The 22,623-nt window shown below is 37.7% G+C and overlaps 1 protein-coding gene across 1 annotated transcript in view; it reads right to left on the bottom strand.

The window, feature by feature from the left end:
* Positions 1–22,623, bottom strand: part of Ugp2 (UDP-glucose pyrophosphorylase 2) — a 53,670-nt gene that overhangs the window by 25,995 nt on the left and 5,052 nt on the right. The window contains 2 exon segments of the mRNA NM_001246758.1: positions 8,049–8,156; positions 9,009–9,136. Of these exon segments, the coding sequence (NP_001233687.1) occupies positions 8,049–8,156; positions 9,009–9,136 (236 nt within the window).

The following is a 22,623-nucleotide window of genomic DNA, read 5'->3' as shown; positions in this document are numbered from 1 at the left end:
GAGAATATGGGGAGAATCTCATTCACACCACCACAGCCTACCTCCTGTTTCATCCTGGCCCACTTTAAAGCAGGTCTGCAAGTGTACCTCAATGCCTAGATAAACGTCTACCACATGGTAACTACTAAATAAATAATCAAATGCATTTCTGAAAGCCCTTAAAAATGGTTTTTAGCTCAAGAGAAGAGCCTAGTCTACGGTTCTATTTAAAGGCAGATGGAGAAATGAAGACAAGGCCATATGTTAAACTCCCCTCAAACACTTACAGCAACTAGTGTTTGTCCTAAGACATAGATAGTGGTTAACAGTATAGGCTCAGGAAGATCTGGGCCATATTTCTGGCTTACAAACTGAAGAAATCTAGGTGGCTATCAACCCCCACTGCCTCTAAGCTTATAGGGATAATCGGGAGCTAAAGTTGCTTCAGGATCACCAAAGAAGTACATGTAAAAGCTGAGAGCAACGCTTGTCACATCAATGTGTAGCTTTTTTTTTTTGTGGCTACAGTTACTACTATACTTGTTGCTATAAGCTCACAGAGTACATTCCATAGTGTGTTCAGAAATAAAGGGCTCCTTCAATCTTACTAAAAGATACCAAAGAGCCAGGTCTTTGGAGTCTGACAACCTATCTACTTTACAACTGGATTCTCTTTCCTAAGCAAATTATTCTGAACTTCAATTTTCTCTTTTGTAAAATAAGCATTGTTCTGAAGCAGGACAGAAAAACGGAAGATTAAGAGGTAATGAGAAGTCACCTGCCCTGGGATCTATTTTTCTTTTCCTGCTGACTGAGTTAATAAAGGAACTTCAATTGATAGAGTCAAACGTGCCTACAGAGACAATGTGTACTTTCCTAAACATGTTTCAAACAAGGATGTTAAAAGATTCAGTACAATGCTTGACATATAGCACAAAACACTGGCAATAGTCATTACCTACGGCACATAGAGCTTTTCATACAGATCTATTAAATTTCTTAACTGAGAAACCCTGAACGGAGATGTTACTTTAGTAAGACGAAAATAGAAGACTGGGCTAACTTGCTTAAGACCCAGGTTTGAGCCTTACCATTGGAAACCAACCTTTGGCTTAGCTGACAATAAAAAAACAAAACAAACGCCTTTGAAATGGTATTTCATGCTCCCCTGATAGAAGACAATAATCATAATCCTCCAAGGGCTTTAGGACCATGAAGATTAAACAAGCCTTTCTGTAAATAATAATCTCCATTCATGGCCTGCTTCCACCTGTTCCCATACTAAGTCTAGTCACAGGTACCTTCTGACATATCCATGTTTTTTCTTTTATATGACTTGTCTATCCGCACTTTCAAGTAATCATCTTGTGGTTTTTTGACTCAGGGGCTTTAAAGGGGGGTACAGACAATAAAAATTAGCTTGGAAAGTTCTATTATCTTCCCAGTTAAAGACAAAGTTGATCTTGGAAACTTTTATGTAAGTCAAACTATTCTAAAACTATCTAAAAACACACTATAGCCAGGCAATGGTGGGCACACACCTTTAATCCCAGTTCCTGGGAGGCAAAGGCAGATGACCTCTGTGAGTTTGAGGCTAGCCTAGTCTACAGAGCAAGTTCCATGACAGCCAGGGCTATATAGAGCCCTTGTCTCAAAAAACCAAACCAAACAGACAAACAAAAAGTATATTGTAAACTGCTTAATTCAGTTGTATAGTACTTTGTTTCCTACTGTTGATACCTTTCAACTCTCATACCTACTGCCATCCTATTAAAACCGGAGCAACTGCAAAATACTAAAGATAAAAAATTATAATATTCCTTTGTACTTTAAACCTAGTAAACTACAGAAGAGATGATGATAAAAGAACTAGCAGAAAATCAGGGTGACAAAACCAAAATTAAATAAAAAGCAAGGCTTTACAGATGGCAAGCTTCTAGAAAGGAGAAAAGTAAACATGAAGGAAAATCAACCCCTACTGAACTCTCAAATTTGTATAGAAATTCTAGGGGATTAAAAGCCTTCTGAATATTCTCTATCCACAAATGTAAAAGTAACATATGCAGATGGTAAATAAAAATAATTTAAATCACCTTTTTATAGATGTCAAATGGAGCTAAAATCATAACATCAGTCAATAGTGTGAGGTAGGGTGGTAGTTTACAAAGAACATTCCACTTGAGTATGGATTAGAAAGGATGAAGTCAGGTGATGAAGGAAAATGGAAAAAATGATAACAGAATACCTAGAAAGAATCTGTTCTTTTCTCACACCACCTCGTCTCTCCCACCTCACACCAATCCTTTACCCTTCCTTTGGAGAAGGGATTTACAATAAGTAATGATCCTTCATAAATTCCCTGACAAATATGGTTCAGCTTATACTGTTTATTAGCTTTAAGCTGAGAGCTATCAAATAACAACTAACAAAAGCATGAAAGGTACAATGTTAGTTTAATTATATATTCACATTGTAGAAGCAGGCCTGAAAAAATGGAAATGGAGAAAAAAGAAACAGAAAAAAGCCTATAGAAAGAGTTCTATGGAAAATTAAAGAGCAAATATGTGTACATTACCAACAGCTAAGACAGTGGTTCTCAACCCTCCTAATGCTGCAACCCTTTAATACAGCTCCCCAACCATAAAATTATTTCATTGCCAATTCATAACTGTAATTTTGTTACTGTTATGAATCATAATGTAAAGATCTGTGTTTTCCTATAGTTTTAGGTAAACCCTATGAAAGGGTAGTTTGACCCCTCCCCAAATGGGGTTGTGATCCACAGCTGAGAACCACTGAGCTAAGAGAAAGGTCAAGTGACATAAAAGGGAAGGTGGAGGCGGCTAGGCAAATGGACCTGTTCCTTAGGAATAGTCTGAATAAAGGAAAAGGCAGCATTTTGGCAAGAAACAACTGACTTAGCCTGTGTGTTTAAGAGATGAAGTTAAAATCAGAGGCCTGTAAAGCAGCTCATTTTAAAGGGACACAAAGGAAATGTTGATGGTGGTAGAAAAATTCCGTGTATTTATTGTGCTGATAAGTAACTCATACAATGTACACTAAAAGTGTGAACTTCTGTTTTTATCTTGAGGCAAGTGGATATTCAGTTACTCAAAACTGAAGAAGCGTTTACGCTCTCTGCTTTCTCTCTACTCTCTCACCTACACGCTCTGCTTCTCTATGGCGACTGGCCATGGCGGTCAGCCATTTACCCTGTTCCTCTCCTCTTCTTAGTCTCCCTACTCTGCCGGGCCTTATAATAAACTTATAGTCAAAAAAAAAAAAAACTGAAGAAGCCCACACTCCCAAAAAAGAATTTCAGGGCGGAAAGGGTAAGAGTATGGGTTGCTCACTTTGCTTCATATAAATAATCCTCTCTGTGATGATATTTTGTTTATGACCTAACAAATAAAGCTTGCCTGAAGATCAAAAGTGCAAAGCTAGCCACTCTAGTTAGCCATAGAGGCCAGGCAGTGGTGGTACACACCTTTCTTTAATCCCAGAACTTGGGAGACAGAGGCAGATGGATCTCTGTTAGTTTAAAGCCATCCTGACCTACATGAATGATCCAGTCTAAAAGAGAAACAGAGCTCACACAAAGATATCTCAGTACTCGAGATCCCATACCTTTAATCCCAGCATTAGGGAGGAATATAAGGCAGGAGGAGACAGAAGACAGTCTGAGGTTTGGTGGAGACAGATGCAGTCTGGAGATGCAGTCTGAGGACAGGATCACCCCTTGGGTCTGAGCATTGGTAGAGGTGAGAACTCTCTAGTGGCTGGACTAGTTCTCTGATCTTCAGCTTTAATGCCAATATCTGTCTCTGGTTTTTATTACTAATACCAATTAGAATTTGTGTGACACCCCCAGTATCAGTGGAAATCCCCTCATCATGCTACTAGATACAGACATAGAACAGAAGAACTGCAGAGCCATTTTTATTTTTAAACTGTCTGACATAAATTTCTTACATGAGAGAGACAACTGGATGGTTAGACATGCTTCTTTGGAGATGAGAAACAGAACTAGTTGGCCCATAAGCTAGAGACCCCATCTTAACAAGGTGGAAGGTAAAGATCAAGGCTGATGCTGGAGGTTGTCCTCTGACCTGCACATGCACACCATGATCTCAAGTAGTCTCTGTCTCTCTTCTCCTTTCCTCTCCTCTCCTCTCTTTTCTTCCCCTTTCTCTGTCTGTGTCTCACATGCACACACTAAAGATCTGCTGGGAGCATAAAGGTCCTTGCCCTCACAGATAAGCACTATGGAAACCAGGAATGTTAAACATGTAGAGCTGTCTTCTCAAAGGGAGAAATGTAAAACCTGTTTTTCCACCAAGAATACTGGTAGTTAATAACCTGGTGATTTATGCTATCTGTAGGGACAGGCCATACCAACCTCCCATACGCAGGACCAGAGGTGGCTAATAGTCTAGGTGACCTTTGCATTATCTGTATGGCCAGGGACTCCCCCAATCTCCCCCAACTAGAATCAGGGGTGGCTAAGAACCCAAATTACCTCTATACTATCTATATGACCAAGACTCCATTAGATCCTCCCCTAGACCCTTAAGATAATACATGTAGCCTATCTCTAGAACCCATCTTTATGGAAGTGGCACGTACTTTGTTTGAGAAGCATTTCCATGTAATTATGCCTCCTTGTACACAGGGATTGTATTACACCAGGAAATCATTTTTCCAAACTGTACTGTACTTAAAGATACATATCACAAACTGCTCAGGGTAAGATTCTAGAAGTTTGAACCAACACCAGCTAACTTGTGTTATTGATCATTCAGTATATGGATGATGTTCTCCTCTACTGCTCATCTTACCAACACTTACATGAATGCTTAACTTTCATGATAAATATGCTAAAAGAGCAAAATTTAAAATGTCAATTGAATACACTCCTATCTTGCCCATCACTACTGATGATTTGAGTCCACTCTTTAATTTGCTTTCTGGAAACCCTCATTTAAATTCTGTAAGAAATGTAACACCTGAAGCTGGGCAGGTTATTAGCATATTAAATAATGATAAAGTGGTAGTTTACAGAATTACTCCCCTGCTCCTTAATCAATTACTTATCTTTTCTCCTTATTACTTGCTAGAATTATATATCAACAAGATATTATAAAAGTGTATGTATGTCATAAGTCTCCACAACAAACTGTAACTTACTTACAAAAAATTAAAGACTTATTAATGGTGGGAAGAACATGTCTTAAACAACTTACTGGTAAAGAGCCTACAGAAATCATTGTGCCACTAAATAAAATGCAGGTTATTTGTTCCACACTGATAACAATTGACAGGTTGCATCAGAATGTTACTTGGGATCTTCAGAGATTGCTTTTAATGCTTTTACAGATGGCTTTTCAAAAGGACAGGGAACATATGTTTTATATACAAATTCCACATGCTCCACAAAAAATATTGTAACCACCCCTGGTTGTACAGCTCAACAGTCTGAACTTGATGTACTTAATCGGCTTTTACTAGATGTTTTTCAGCCACTAAATAGTTTATGTATCACAGTAACCTATAATGCCTCCATTTTAACTATTCAACTGTGCAATTACAGTAAGACAGGACCTACAGACGAGGTATACATGTCTGTGTTTCAATGAAACTTTATTTTCAAACTATGGCAATACTCCAAACTATGTTCAAAAACAGATGCAAGCCTGCAAGATGGCTCAGTGGGTAGAGGTGCACACAGGCCCCACAACCTGGGTTCAATCTCCTGATCCCACAAGGTGGCAGAAGAGAGCTGTCCTCACACCTCCATACAATTGTATACACCTGCACTCACATGTATACACAATCACATACACACACACACACAATACCAAAGAGCCTTTGGGATGACAGTGTTTATGTACATACCTTGGATGGCAAGTGTTTCTGTACACTTTGAAGCTAGATTGACATTAACAATGGCACTTGTAAATCATTGTTTTCCATGGTAATTTCAATTTGGCCAGAAAGATAATTATTACCTGCACTTTAAAAGACTGTTAACTATGTAGAAATGGTATTTTTGAAAGGAAAATTGTTATCTCTTATCATCTCTAAGATGTAAGAAGAATTTGTTGGGGGTAAGCAGGGAAGGCTGAGTGAAGAACCAGGTGAAAGAATATTAATTAATCCATGAACTATTTGCAAATGTTGGTAGCAAAACTACACACGAGACAAAGTACAAATAAATTTTGCTTCTGAAATCTAAAATCCTTGACATCATAGCATATGAGATTATGGGATTACAAGTGCATATCAAGTCCAGGGCTTCTTTTGAATGATATTTTTAAGTGGAAACTTAAACTTTTATAGACAACAAAGACATAAGGCCATGCAAAAAGCATCTCTTATGCAGAATGTATTTTCTTTTCTACTTGTTCCTTTTTCACATGAACTGTGCATCTACATCAACAATTATGGCTCACTACATGGGCATGGCCTCCTGAAAGGAGTTAGCAGAATGCTGTTGGGAAGTGGGTGCATAAAGTCCCAGGATGGATCTGAGTTCCTTCTCCATCCTCCAATCCTCACTTTAAGAACACTCCCTATATACTACAATCTTTCACAGTACAGAAATTTCTCCACTAGCAAAGCAGACTCTTGAATCTTAACAGACAACAAAAGTAACAAACATGTGTTTTCTTTCCTGTTCAAAAGGTTAAGTTCATCTAGGATGTAAAGAATTAAAAAATCACAACTTTAGAACTAAATCTGGACTAACTGGACAAATGAGGCTCTTTTTTCTTCTGAAACTATTTTAGTGGCAGTTTTTTGATAAAGGTAGGTACCTGTAAAACAAAATTAATATAAGGAAATGTTTTCTACTTTATGGCACAGGGAGGGGAAGTAAAGATGAGTTCTCAGAATGTTGCCCAAGTTTAATGATGCTTAAGATCAAGTGATCCTCTGGCTCACTGTCCACATATGAGACTACAGGACAAGTTGTACACCACCAGCTAATCCTGCCACCTGTTAAACCTCAAGTTTGGCCTTCAGTCCACAGGTTAGAAACTGTGAAGGGGCACTGCCCACTGAGCTTCTAGAGCTCATTCATCCTTCAGCACAAACCCACCCATGGATGCTTTAACCCCAGCATGACACTAGAGGTGCACATGGGCTGCTGCACAAAGGGGCTAGTGCTCTGCCCTTGGCTGACAACAGGCTCTGTAGTGTGTGCAGTGTGGGCACTGTAGCAGTAGGGCTCCTGGGACTGCAGCCAGAGTCTGCCATATAGTAGTCAACTCAAGTTATTCACTTAGGAATAATTTTAAGCCAAAACTTCTAAGTATTTAAAGTGACTAAATCTATCATTATGTTAGATCTGTTCCCGAATACTTTTAAAAACTGAATGAATCTATGCTTTTTAAGAATATACCTATACAGAAAAATTCTCACTTTCTTTGGGAAAGAAAATATTAATTTTACCATCTAACAGCAAATATATAAATAAGTGAATAAATAAATCATAATTAATGTGGCTAGGGCCAAGTAAAACAAAGACCAAAATTAGGGACCCCACCACCATGACCAAAAAACCCTGCTAGCTAATTATAATTGACATTATAGAGAAGAGGAATTTTTAAAATTAACTTTGTGTGTGTGTCTGTCTGTGTCTGTGTACATGAACCATTACACAAATGTAGAGGTCAGAGAACAACTTCCACTGTGAGTTCTAGGAACCGAACTCAGGTATTTAGACTTTCAGGCAAGCACTGTTCCTCCTCCTAATGAATCACTTCACCAACTCATCAAGAGGAATTTTAACTTCAGTGTTAAAAATAAGAGAATACAATTCAGATGACTAGTAGAGATTTTGCTTGTTTTGTTCTCTCGTTTTTTTTTTTTTAAGAAACGTGTAATTTATAAATTTAAATTTTTAAGAACTTTTCCACATAAAGGAATAAGACTACTATTCCTGAAAGCAAACACTGAAAGCAAAGTGTTTACTGATATGGTTCTTTTAAGTCTTCACAACCGACCTACAAAGTTAAAGCAACAACCCAAATTACCTTGAATTTTCTTACACTTTATCTAAAACTTACCGAATCTTCTGGAGGTCTCTGGATTTTACCCCAGTCTACAGAAGGTCCCTTTTCTTGCAAAAATCTATGATATAGCTTCCGAAATCCATCAAGATCTTTTTTAGTATGCTATGAAAATAGAAGCAATTGTTATAAACAGCAGACTGTTCAACAGGTATTAAAACTAGATACAGACTATACTTTAAACAACTTTAAGTGAAATTCTTACACTATCAGAATATAAAGTGGAACCAATTTTTAAGGTCTGTTTGAAACTAAAGTAGAAAACTACAAGGAATTATAGTTAAAGGATTCTTTAACATACAAATCAAACTTCTCCTCTATCCTACCACTCAATTATATGACCTGGACAATATTTGGTTCCTAGGAATTTCAACATGTTCCCAATTACATACCAGTATCTTTCACTACTTCTGAGTGCAAATAAATTGTCATCAAAAGAACAAAAGAAGGAATAAAACATAACTAACCTCAAAACACTAAATACAAACAAATTGAAAAACAAAAGATAATGTGCTAACAGAAAAGTAAAGCTTCTCAACTCTGGGAAACTTGAGGGTTGTCACAATAGCACAGTTCTGCTAGACTTGGCCTTGGGGAAAAGGCATGACGAGTACATGGTTGTCAGACTAACTCCTTATAGATCTGACTAAACACAGTAACCATTTTTCTACCCAACGATATTAAAACACAAAATAAAGTTTAATTCTGTCCATACTCTCTTGGTGACTTAGGAAATTTCCTCAGCTTGAAAGAGAGAGAGAGAGAGAGAGAGAGAGAGAGAGAGAGAGAGAGAGAGAGAGAGAAAAGTTTTACTACAAACAAATGTTAAAGATCCTTGGCTGTTCAACAATGCTAACTTTCTGATGTTACATCCCATGATTATTCCAAGTAAAAATCACCACTCACAGCAACTGAGCATGCTGACACATAAAGCAAAAGACACTATCAAGTCCTTACCTCATACTCATGTGAGGTTGCTGTTGTAAGTATTTTTTCTAATTCTTTCTTCACAGATAATTCTAGTTCTTGGAGAATGACTTCTTGGAACTGAGAAGCACCATCTTGAGACATAGCTTTGCTAAGGTCTTAAATAAAAAATATAAGGCCACTGATTAAAATCACTCAGCAACAAGAAGACTTGTGAATTTTGTTATTTTCAGATTAGTTAAGGTGAAGACTCACTGGGCTTTGCTTTTTAACAAAATGGAAATACGCTAAAGAAAGTGTGATGGCTATTCTTGGCTGTCAACTTGACAACATCTGATTTAACGGAAACGCAAATGGTTAGGTACACCTGTGAAGGATTTTGCTTAATCAAATCATTTGAAGTGGGGAGACCCACCTATAATCTGGATCTTTTGAGGTGGGAAGATTCACCTTTAAACATAGGAGAAGGAAGCTTTTGCCCTTTGCTTGTTTGTTCTCTCCCTCACTGGCAAGTTCATTTGTTTCACTGGCATTAGAACCTATTCCTTTGGGATTCCAGAGTATAATGAAGAGCAGCTGAGAGACATGCACTCTTGTGGACTAAACAATGACTGGATTCTTGAACTTTTTGTTAGGATACAGCCATGTTGAACTAGCTGGATCATAGCCTGTAAGCCAGTCCTAATAAATAATATGTATGTATGCATGTATGTATGTATGTATGTATGTATATTTATTTCAGGTATCGGTACTGGCCTGCTCTTGGGGTTCTGCCAGGAGATGTCAGCTGCAGCCACTAAGAACACCACCTGTGCACACTCACTGTGTTGTCTTTTAAAAGGGCTCTGCCCACCTTCCATCTTTCTCTCCTTCTGTTTCTGTCTCTCTGTCTCCCTCTCCCCAATCTCTCTCCACCTTTCTTTTCTCTTCTACTGCTCCTATCCCCAAATTCTGGTCTCCTCCCTCTCCTCCCCCCTTTTCCCATTCCCTTTCCCCTAGGGGAAAAAACCCCTCCATATGAGCTCTGTCTCATGGTATCTTTTTCTCTCATGTCACTTTTTAAAAATTACAACACATATAATATTAAAATATATAATTAAATATATTATACATTATATATATTAATATATGAACCTGACATATTATATAGCATATGTACTATATAGTAGTATATGCAATATAGAATTGAATTATAACAATTTATATATAATTAAATATATAAGTTTTATTATAATTAAATATTACATTATATATAACATTTATTCTCTATATAGTCATTCTACCAGTTCTGCTCCTCTAGAAAATCCTTATATAGAAAGAAGCCTATAAAGTCTGAGTACCAACAGTGTCAAAAGAAAAATAATGAGGAAAAATCAAAACTTGAGTAAAGTTACAATTGATGACAGATTTACAAAAATCTACCTAAACAGATTCATATAAATAGAACTTATCATGGTATTATAGCTACAGCCAATGCTACCTAGCATGCCAATAGCCCATAAACAGGATTTAATTTGAAGGCCTGTATAAAATCTGAACTACTGTTTCTTTTAAATTCTAATTTTGTATTATTACCAATAATTTTATTTTTTGTTTCTACTTTTCTTTTTTTCAGTTTCTCATGTTTTATTTTTTATTTAAATAACATCTTTTTCCATTCAAATAACATCTTTTTCCATTCACTTCACATACCAACCAGTTCCCCTTCCCTCCTCTCCTCTCATCTCCTCTTCCATCTCCATCCAAAAAGGGACAGGCCCTCCATGGGCCTACACAAAGCATGGCACGTCAAGCTGAGATAGGACTGAGCCCCTCCTCCTATGCTGAGGTGGACCAGGCAATCCAGCATGGGGAACAGGCTACCAAAAGCCAGCCAAGAGCCAGGGAGAGGGCCTGCTCCCACCACCAGAAGCCCCACCAAGAGACCAAGCTACATGATTGTCACACAGATGCAGAGGGCCCAGGTGAGTCCCATCCACACTCCCTGACTGTTGGTCCAGCATTCATGAATTCCTGTGAGCCCAGGCCAGCTGTCTCTGTGGATTCCTCCATCATGACCCCCCCTGGCTGTTATAATTCCTCCTCTCTTTCCTCCACAAGACTTTCAGAGCTTGTCTGTGGATCGATGTTTCTGTTTCCAACAGTTACCTGATAGAGAATCTCTGATGGCAACTAAGGAAGTCACCAATCTGCTTACAGTAGATGGCCAGTTCAGGCACCCTCTCCACCATTGTTAGGAGCCTGATGACAGCTGATGAGAGGTTGTGGAGTAGGGGAACACTCCCCCACTGCTGGTGGGAGTGCAAACTTGTACAGACATTTTGAAAATCAGCATAAAGGTTCCTTAGAAAATTGGGAATCAGTCTACCTCAAGACCCAGCTATACCAATTTTAGGCATATACCCAAAGGATGCCCAATCATACCACAAAGCACACTTGCTCGTAGCATTATTTGTAATAGCCAGAACCTGGAAACAACCTAGATAACCCTCAACTGAGAAAACAAAAAACAAAACCACACACACACACACACACACACACACACACACACACACACACACACACACACACACCTCATGAAATTTGCAAAAAAAAAAAAAAATATGGGTGGAACTAGAAAAAAATCATTCTGAGTGAGGTAACCCAGACCCAGAAAGGCAAACAAGGTATGAACTCACTTATAGGTGGCTATCAGGAGTAAAGGATACAATCTACAGCCCAGAGAGTCTAGATAACAAAGAGGGCCCAGAGAGGGATGCATGAATTTCCCTGAGAAGAGGAAGTAGAACCAATCTCCTGGGTAAACTGGGGGTGGGGGTTGGGCAGATAGAGGGGTGGGAACTAGAGGGAGCTCATTGGGCTGGCTAGGTGGGCTGGGTAGGCTAGGTGCAAGAGGCAGGTTGGAGGGGAAGCATTAACAAAAGAGATGTCTTGATAGGCAGGACCAGTTTGGGGTTAGGGAGAAACCTGGTGGTGCCAGGGAAAACACCTGGAACCCAAAAGGATGACCCCCAACTAAGACTCCTAGAAATTCTTTCTACTTTTCTGTTGGGCATTTATAATCAAATGTAAATAACCCAAAATTAACTTTTTCTTTTTTTATTATTAAGGCTAGACAAGGGTCTGGTCCACAGGGGTAACTTTGGACTTTCGAGGAGCCCATGGCTCTTTTAATTTTCCTTATCTACGTTATTTGCTGACTATGTGGTTTCCCTTGGAAGCATTGGAGACATTTTCCTCTGTGCTGACCCTCCTGTTTGTAGAATGTATACTGGTTTTGAGTCCAATCTCTGGATCAACAGGACAGATGTGTTAGCAGAGCTATAGGTGAGAAGTATCCATCATCCCATGGAACTCAGATGTGCTAGGGGCAAGGGATAAAATACTGCCTGCCCCTTTAGTCTTTGTGTTTACATTAACATACATCTTCAAGTATGGTTACTGAACACCCGGAAGGTCAGTTACCAAGTGCTGAAAAACAAACCTTTCTTTAAAATTGAGTTTTGTAAAACAGAGCTTGGCAAGAACATTTTTCAAGTAAATCTCACTTAAGACTCAGTTTCTTAATTAGAAGCCTAAAAGGCTTAGTATAATACATTAAATTTATTTTGATAAACTTAAAGTCCTTTTTAGATATATTATTCAAAGAAAGCTGAAAGCAGCAGGGTAGTGGTGGCACATGCCTTTAATCACAGCACTTGGGAGGCAGAGGCAGGTGGATCTCTGTGAGTTCGAGGATAGCCAGGGCTACAAAGAGAATCCTTATCTCAAAAAAAAAAAAAAAGAAAGAAAGAAAGAAAGAAAGAAAGAAAGAAAAAAAGCTGAAAGTATAAAGCATAGCACTAATTTTCTCAATTTTAGTTTAGGAATAACAGAGCCTAGAAGATAATTATCCAGATGACAGCTGTCCAAGAGAAGCTGAACCCTGGAGCAGAAGCCCCCAGGTCTTAAAAGCTAGCTTATTTTCCAGCAATAGAAGCATCTTTAGACTACTTACAGGATCAGAGCTGAGAGAATGACTGACCAAGTACCATTTCAACCTAGACTGTTTATCTAATTTTTAAATTTACCTTATTAATTAAAATGAATATGGCCTAAGTTGACAGTTTTAATTAACATGACCATTTAATTTTAAGTCAATCTGGTATTATGTAAACATTATAAAATCACCACTGAGGCAGACACAATACACCCTAATAGCCAGATATATAGATCCTTTTAAAAATACCAAAGATTGTGTATTATCTGTAAGTTAGACTGCTGATCAGATAATCTTTTATAGTCATTCTTAATCTAAATCTGTACTTTTAAAGATATACTCTTAATACAAATAAAGCATAGGAGTTTTTATTTTTAAAGACATGGAGCCTAGCCTGATTGTTAAAATTTAAGTAGGCTGAAACAGATTGGTTTCTACTCCGTCCTTTCTTCTTTCCTTGTTTTAAAGCTTACCTGATAAGAAACTTGAAAAGCCTGTTTCTTGAAAGATGCAATCACAAGTAGATAGGCTATGGTTTCAGTCTTTCAATATTATGTTAAAACTTACCTTAAAATATGTTATTAGTTATTTAAACTAAAAACATAGCCACTTTTATCATATACAATGACAATGAGTAAGCTTATCTAGATATTTTGAAAACTGTTGATATGTTAAGTGGCCACAAGTGTTTTACTCAATTACTGTGGGAAATTCTGAGGGTAGACTGAGTTTTATGTAGTCTTAACATAAGATGACATACAATTACATGAAAACAAATATAAACACATATGACAAAACATTAACAAACAAAGAAATTTCTATCTCTGTCTTTGGAGTGAACAATTGACTTGGGAAATCTGTAAAACTGTCTTTTGTCAATCTGTCTTCAGTACCTTTACCCCTGGAAGGGGTCACTTTAGAGTGTGTTTTCCAGGTCTCAGTCGTTTAACACTGAAAAGGCAGGGCTCAACAGCTGCATCTGTGGAGCCCGAGGCTCTGTGTTAAAGGTTCTTAGGCTACTATAATTATTTGCTTAAGTTTTAGACATAATCTCTGGGCACTAAGAAAAGCATTAGACCTAGAGTAAGAAACAGTTTTACCCATTTGGAAGGTAGCAGGAAGGCCTGTTAGGACACAAGGAGAAAAATCAGGCCTTTTGGATGTCCCCAAAAAACAAAGAGAACCAAGTCAGAAAACAGACTTAAGATGTATCCTATATGTACCAGTTGACTGGTGATTTTGGGGTCTCCTCGATGAAGCTTTCTAGTTTTTCTTGTGATGTTAAAGTCTTTGGTTATAAGGGGGACATGAATTTTAATTGCCCCTAATAGTCCAAGCATTGTTTCTGGGAAGAGTGCTATACAAGCAGAGGAATGGATAGAGTGCAGGAAACCTTACTTCTAGTGTGTCCTATAGAACTTAGTTTTCTTTGTATAGCCTCCAATCTTGGTAGAGTGGTAGAGGCCTGTACATTAGGTACTTTAGAGAACTTCCTTTGATTTCTACAAAATAGGTCTAGCTGTAGGATGGTATTTGAAGTTAAGCCTTAGTAATTCAGCTAAATTTTTCCTTCACCAAGCTTGTATTGAGGCCAGACAATATACAGTAAATATTAGCCTTTTTCAAAATCTCATGTTTTTTTTTTAATCTTTGATGTTGCATAATGACATGTAATCCAAGAGACACTAAGTAGAGAAAAGTACCAGAGCCTCTGGAGAAGAGAGAAACATCCCTCTCATCCATCCTTAGAATCCTCAAAGAGACCAGATCGTTAGTGTATCCTCCCTCCAGTCTCCTGCCCCCACCCCAAGTTTCCTTGGGAGCATCTGAGCATAGGCCCCAAATGTTCTGAAACACTGGTTTATATTCCAGATGTTTTGAGTCTTAATCATACCCACCTGGGGTTTTATCTAAACTCCACACTGTGGCTTTCTGTCAGGATCACATCACAAAAATACTGATATGTTTTTCCCTGCTAGGGAAGAGGCCTAAGTTGCCTCTTTCCTAAAAAGCTGGGGTGGAGGAGGGGAGAAAAAGAAGGAAGAAGAGATGGGGCACAAAGATAGGTAAGCAGATAGATGATAGATAGATTATATCTAGATAGGTAGGTAGGTGATAGTTCAGAGAAGAGGGTTGCTTATGTGAATAGCTTTGGCGTTTTTTGTTTTAATTTAATTTCAGGTATGTGTGGGTCAGTGGTAGAGTACCCAAGTATTTAGTATATCTGAAGACCTGGGTTCAATCCCCAGTCTAAAACAAAGAAACAAACCTCCCCATAACTTTGCTGGATGTAATGCTGCACTTCCTTAGTGCAGAACTTGGGAGGCAGAGACAGATGGATCTGTGAGATCAAGGCCAGGCTAGGATACTAGTAAGACTGCCTCAGTGACCCCTCCTGACCCCAAATTGCCAATCAAGTTAAAAGAATAAATAGGTTGGGTGGGCCTTTGGAACTAATCCTCAAGGGAAATATTTTTACTTGCAGAATTAAACCCATGTTTCTTCTCATGGATATAGGACTGTCTTTAGAAAATGAGTAGGGAAAAGTTCAAAGCAGTTTTAGTTTGATAAACCAGAAAAGAAAAGAGGTAACAGTGGTAGAAAAGTAGGGAACAAATTAACTGGTTCTTTTGTTTGTTTTATTGTTGTTGTTTTATTTTTTAAAGCTTGGCATAAATTTTCTCCTAGAAAATACCTGAGAACTGAATCAACAAGGAATAAGAACTGAAAACCTAGATTCTGAGTTACTTTAGCCAGCAGAGATTTAAGTTTCCAGACAAGCAAAGGTCAAGACTCACACCTGGCCTGAAAACGAGCAACAGCACATACTGCTCAGTTCTAAAGTTACTTTTGTTGCAGAAAGCCAAAGCCCAAAAGTTTCCTGGGAATAAGGGTAGCATGTTCTCGCAATCCCAGAGATACCTTCAGTCAGATAGGACTAAAAGATTCTTGCCCAACAGGGTGTTCCTGTTTCATTTCTGTTGCTTTGGTAAATAGCTTGGCAAAAAGCAACCTCAAAGGGAGAAAGGGTTTATGATAGTTTACAATTCCAGATTACAATTCATTACTGAAGAGAAATCAAGGAAAAAGGAACTTAAAGCAGCTAGTCATACACATCCACAATCAAAAGCAAAGAGAAATAAGAAATTCTACCAAATCCAATTCTCATAACAGTTGACAAATAATTTGGAAAAAACTCTAAAGAAGGAAGAAAAAGGCATGTATTTAAAAACATGAACTATTTTGTTCTGTGCCACAGATCAGTTTGAACAGATCCTGAAATAACTATACAATGATTTTTAAACAAAAAAAATTTCAGACACAGAAGTTATAGACTGTAATTTTTCCCCTTAAGTTGAATATAAGTCACCCCCCCCAAAAAAAAAAAAAACTAGTGAATGAAACATTTAATTTATACTCTGGGCAAATGCCAACATGAGCTAAAAAATAAGTATAAATGCAAAGTTCAAATATAACGAAGTGGCTATTTGAGATTTAGCTAAATAAAGGAAATTGAAACAATTTTAAAGATTCCCTCTCTAGAACAGACTACCAATTAACTTACAAGGTTTAAGGTGAATACACGGAATCTATCATGTCAGTATCCTCCCAAGTAGGAAGGCTGTCTGAAAGGTATTCTTAGATATCTGCCAACTTTAGTAGGTCCAACCTTCAGACATATCCTCAAAAAATAACCAAACACAGATTCAAATCTGAGTTATAAAAAACATTCCTTGGACTTCCTCCATTTCTTTGATAAGTACTGGGTATATAGAAGGAACAACTGGGCCGGGTGTTGGTGGCGCATGCCTTTAATCCCAGCACTCGGGAGGCAGAAGCAGGCAGATCTCTGAGAGTTCAAGGCCAGCCTGATCTCCAGAGCGACTGCCAGGATAGGCTCCAAAGATACACAGAGAAACCCTGTCTCAGAAAAACCCGAAAAAAAAAAAAAAAAAAAAAAGAGGAGGAGGAGGAATAGGAATTGGTATTTCTTCTACCCTAGTATATTCCTTCAAATTTAATCATCTTCCAAAAGAAAGAACATGGTAACAAACTCATTACCCTCTTCTACCCCATCCTGCTGTAGTTTCACTTAATCATTAAATACTCTTAATGATTAAGGAATAAGGGTGGGCTTTAAGAAGTAAAGAATATACAGAAATAGCTGAGGATGTGGGCACACACCTGAAACCACAACACTCAAAAAGCTAGGCAGGAAGAGAACAAGTTTGAAGCCAGCTTGAATTTCATAGTGAGATCTTGTTTTAAAAAATTAAGTTAAAAGGACGGAAAGATAGTTGATTCAGCAAGAGCAGTGATTTTCATGCTTCAGTGTAGACCAGAAGGCACAGAACTAAAATCGCCCCCCCCCCCAAGACAGGGTTTCTCTGTGGCTTTGTAAAATCCATTTTTCTGTTCAGTTAGTTATTTATTCATCCCGATTTTTTAAACAAAGGTATGGAATTTCTGAAAGGTAAAGAACTCTTTTTTTCTAGGACTTAACATTCTCAAGTCACATTTCTGACAATGGCAACTATGTTTCTAAGGGAAGGCCAACAAAAGAATCCCTGGAATAATATAAAATTTCCAATGTCATAAAAATGGTTTCTTCCCTTCCTACTTCCTATCAAAGGGAATTGATCCTCCGATACTTAAGACTGAAAGTAAACTAGGAATCAAATATTTCATTAAAATACTCATAAGCCAAAATATTTTTGAAGATGAGAGAGCAACTTCCACTCTCCTCACTTTCTGGATGAGGGGGATCTAAAGTTGAAATAGGTGCCTTCCCCAAGGTCATAGTGTAGGCAGATGCCTGCCTACACAGGGCCTACAAATCAAGGATTTTTGTTTGTTTGTTTTGTCCTGAGTTCCATCCCACTACAGTAAATCAACACATTCTATTCATTTTCCTCAGGTCTGGCTTTCTTTAAATTTTAGGATAAAAATCCTTAAATATCATTCTCCTCCAAAGTCTACCTATCCAACCAACAGAATCACTCCCCATCACGCAAAACTGGGCTTACTAGAACTTGCTAGAATTCTTTGGCTGGTTTAATTATACTTTAGTAAATATCGTACAGACCAAGCAGTAATGGTTTTTCTCAGCCCTGCACTTCCTGCTATCATGTAGTTCTTCCTTATTCACAGAACTAAAATTTCAACATTATGGACTTTTTACTATCCAAGTGCAGGAGAAGGCAGTGGGGGCTGGAGATGACATTACAGGACATTCAGAAACCCAGAAAAAAGCAGAAAGCAGAAGGCATGGGCAACAAAAGATAAAGAACCATCCCTAGTCCACCTCACCACTTATCCCTTCCATCTCATCAGTCTCAGTGTTCCTTGGAAGCCCACAGATACAATCAACTATCTTTTTTGTTTTGTTTTTTGACAGGGTCTCTCTACATGGCTCTGGCTGTTCTGAAACTTACTACGTAGACCAGGCTGGCCTAGAACTCAGAGATCTATCCACCTGTACCTAGAAAGATTAAAGGGATTAAACAACAACAACAAAAAACATAGAACTCCTAAAATGTAATCACAACTGGAAATAACAATGAATGAAGTCAAAGTATATACTGATTAGATATACCAATTCAAGCTAACCAGGTTCTTCTGTCCTTCCAATTCATGTGTGAAAACACTACCCAACAAAGCTCTTCTTTGGGCTCCACTACCCAGAAGCATCTGACATTTTGGTTTACCTTTGTGATCATGTCTCAGTTTCCACAATTGGCTCCTCCTTTCTCCTACCAAGTTCCCTAAAGACTGTCTCCAGACCATTTTCTTTTCTCTTCATTTATTCCCTCACCACCCTCACTACTGCTAACAGTTTTCATACAGCTCACATGCAGAAATTGGGAGGATGGAGGTCAGAAGACAATTTACAGACCTGGTTCTCTCTTACTGTGTGGGTCCTCACTTGGTGTCAAGCACTGTTACCTGCTAAGCCATCCTCTCTTAGGATCTTCTTATTGGTGGCTTTTAAATATGTACCTCTCATCCAAATCCTACAATCACCAGCTCCAGACTTAACTTCTCTACCAATTCTACATCTTTTATACCTGGACTCTCAGGTTACCTCAAACTCAACTTACTACCCTTCCTGCTCCCTACACGTTAACATTTTCTTAAATCATACAGACTAAAACTAAAGTCACAAAATTGGCTCCTCCCTCCTTTGCCTCCACATTGCCATCAATCCCGTAACAAAACTGCTTATTTGCATCACTACAATTCCATTCTCTCTTTCTATTTTCAATACTACCTTAATTTTACCAGCATTTTCATTCTTCTGTTCAGAAGGACAGTGGTCTTCTAACCAACCTGTCTACCACTCTACTCTTGTGATGCCAAAAGGTAGGAATTGATTTCCATAGCTGCACTATGTCTTCCTCATTTGGTGGAATATTCACTGTCTAATCTAGTAAATGCAAATTCATTATCCAGGAATTTCTTTTTTTCTTACAATTTAAAAAGGATTTTAAATATTTAATTTTATATGTATGAGTATCTTGCCTGCATGTGTGTGCACAATGTATATGTCTGATGCCTCCAGAGGCCAGAAGAGGGCATCAAATTCCCTGAAACTGGAATTATGGACAGTAACTCCACCATGTAAGCCAACCACCATGTGAGTGCTGGGAACTAAGCATGGGTCCTTGCAAGAACAAGTGTTCTTAACTCTTGAGCCATGAGGAACATGATCCAGGCATATCATAATCCCAGATTGAGGTACGTTTTTTGAATGCTGACAGCTAATAAAAGTACCACAAAGCACACAAAGACTACAATTTCCTACTCTGTGGTTTCTAGAGCAGTCCTTCTAAAACTTTAATTTGCATATAAATAACCCAGAGAGCTAATTAAAACACTGATTCCTGGGCAAGCTCCCAGATGTGCTGACTCAACAATTTTGGGGTAGGAAGAATATGCATTTCTAATAAGCAAACACTGCCAGTATTGCTTTGATAATATTTCATTTATTTTAATGTTTATTGCAGCTATGCTCCTGGTTCTTCTTACTACCTATTCTACACCCCAAGGACATGTTTCTGAGATGGCACCAGGCCCAGATTGGTCTAACTTCTTACAGTTAATTACTTTAAACATGAAACATAATTCTGACTAGTGACACACCATTCTATAAATTGACATGCCTTTAATCCCAGCACTTGGGGGGCAGAGGCAGGCAGATCTCTGAGTTCAAGATCAGCCTAGTCTACAGAGTGAGTTCTAGGACAGCCCTGGCTGTTACACAAAAGAAAGACTGTCTTGAAAAATGAGAGAAAGAGATAGAGACAGAAAGGGGGGGGGTGTTCCTCACTCAGAGAGAAAGAGGGGGGTAAGAGAGAGAGGGCAGAAAAGAAACATATGGATGTTTAATAAATGCTTGGGGAGAGGCCTGCCAGAGATCTAGTTCCTACTAGGCAAGTGCTCTACTCTTGGGCTGCATTCCCAGACAATAAATGATTGTGACAACAAAAATAAAAGGATATAAGACTTTACAACAGGATTATGAGAATATTCAAGAGTTTTGCTAATCATGCATTGCTCTCTATATAAAAACTGGTAGGATACATAAACTAGACTTCTCATTAAAATCAACCTTGTTTTTATAAAATAAAGTCCATTTCTTTTGGTAGTGTTAGCAATTGAATCAGGTGCTTCAGACATAAAAATCAAGGATTACACTACAGAACAAACATCTCCAATCTAGAATAGTTCTTAAAATCTCAATTAAAAATATAATATTACTTGTGGAAAACATTCAAAGTACCTTTGATAAACAGTATCACTTTATTTTTAGAGTTAGTAGCTGAGAAGAAAGTCATGCCAAAGGGAAGCAGTGTAACATAAAGTCACCAAGGGCCAAAAATTACCTGGGAGCTCTGTTCTGAATCTTAATAGAGGTCCACTTTGATACACTTTTAAGCCTGGAAGGGCCTTTAAGGTCACTCTTTACCCTGAGGATACAGAACTGAGCCCAGAAACCATGATTTTCCTAAGTGATACCCAAGCCCTGTTGACTGGCACACTGCTTGCTTCTCTTTTAACTGGATAGTTACAGTTAAAACTCCACTCATAGTTAAAGTACATTTATATGGTTATTACTCCAGCTCCATGCTACCAAATCAATATAAAAACCAGAAACCTAATGTCTATCATGTGATGTTATCAGCTGATAATAAAACTAAACAGCATTACCTTGCTGTATCTTATGCTCTTCTACTTTTCCTTAAATATTGTTTCCTGAGCAATGAAAAAAAAAATTTAGGTAATCTATAAATAGTTTATTTCCAAGGCTAATATTTTAACCATTTGTACGAATTAGCCCAAAACACTGCAAATATCTATATAACTTTTGTCTGTATGCATGGAGCTTTATAATTCTAAGCAAAACTACAACACAAATAAAATACTGTATCAGCTTTTGCTAAGGCAACAACTCTAATTGCTTTTCAGCTTACTGTGGCCAAGAAGAGCTGTTCTCAAAAAGCTGTTCCCCAAACAGTATTTTTACAATTTAGTAAAAAGTAGAATATGTATAACATGGCTGTTTCAAGTCCACGAATACAATGAATGGTCCTGCACTGTTTTTTAAGATACAAGTAACATCACAAAGGAATAGGAAACTCTTGATTTACATAAGAAAAACCAACAAAAATATCTAGGAATGTTTGAGGGAAATGAAACATTTTGTAAGTAAAACAACATAGCTTGTTTCTCCATAATTCTCAGAACAATCCTGAATTGTCAAAATGGTTGAGGGAACACAACCAATTTCTTTTGGCCATGACTGAGAAAAATAAACAATGAGAACTACTGGCAGAGGCAAAACTGGAGCCTTAGACAATTACTTCACAACAAACTAAAGGAGATGCCAGCATCACCAATCAAGAGAACAGGGAAACCATTTTCAAACACAACATTATTGCAGGTTTTACACAAAAATCGCTCAATCAAAAACCACAAAGTTTAATTTTTGAGATGATTTAGCAAGCCCAACTTCCAAAGAATTTAGTGAGTTATTAATAGAAAAATCTATGTCTGATAGAATTTTAAAGATCTAAGAAATACTGTTTCAATTAATAGTAATTATACCTGGGACAATCTACTAAAAGACCAAAATGTTCACAATTCAAACACTGTTTCTCCAAGTTCAAACTGAATATTTTAGAAAAGAAATTGTAGGTTTTAAAAGGGCCACAGTCTTTAGAAAACCTCCAGTTTCTAAAGACTCCCACATTGTCAAAGGGCTCAAATCAGCCATTCTTCTTTACTCATTTAAATCTGAGTACCTCCATACAAACAGTCTAACACTGTTAGAATTTACTCCGATAGCATAAATGCACAAGCAAAACCACCCTTTTCTCCACTGTACAAATACTATTGGGATGAACAGCATTATAGGAAGTTAATACATCTTTTATTCATTTTCACCAATAAGAAAGGTGAACTTCCAAGTATTTGTTTCTATTAACTCTCCAAACTTCTGAGAATTCATAATGCCTGCATTTGTACAAAAAGTATCAAATAAAGCTTGCCAGAAAGTGGAAAGCTATAGTAGATTGTTCTTTTATATAAAATACTTTTAGAATCAGGCCAGTTTATATTCCTATCACAAGATCTCCCATTATTTTAAGTTGGCTACAATTCAAC

Source organism: Cricetulus griseus (genome assembly GCF_003668045.3).
Source record: "Cricetulus griseus strain 17A/GY chromosome 1 unlocalized genomic scaffold, alternate assembly CriGri-PICRH-1.0 chr1_1, whole genome shotgun sequence".
Lineage (NCBI taxonomy): Eukaryota > Metazoa > Chordata > Mammalia > Rodentia > Cricetidae > Cricetulus > Cricetulus griseus.
This window is presented reverse-complemented; position numbering and strand designations above follow the sequence as displayed.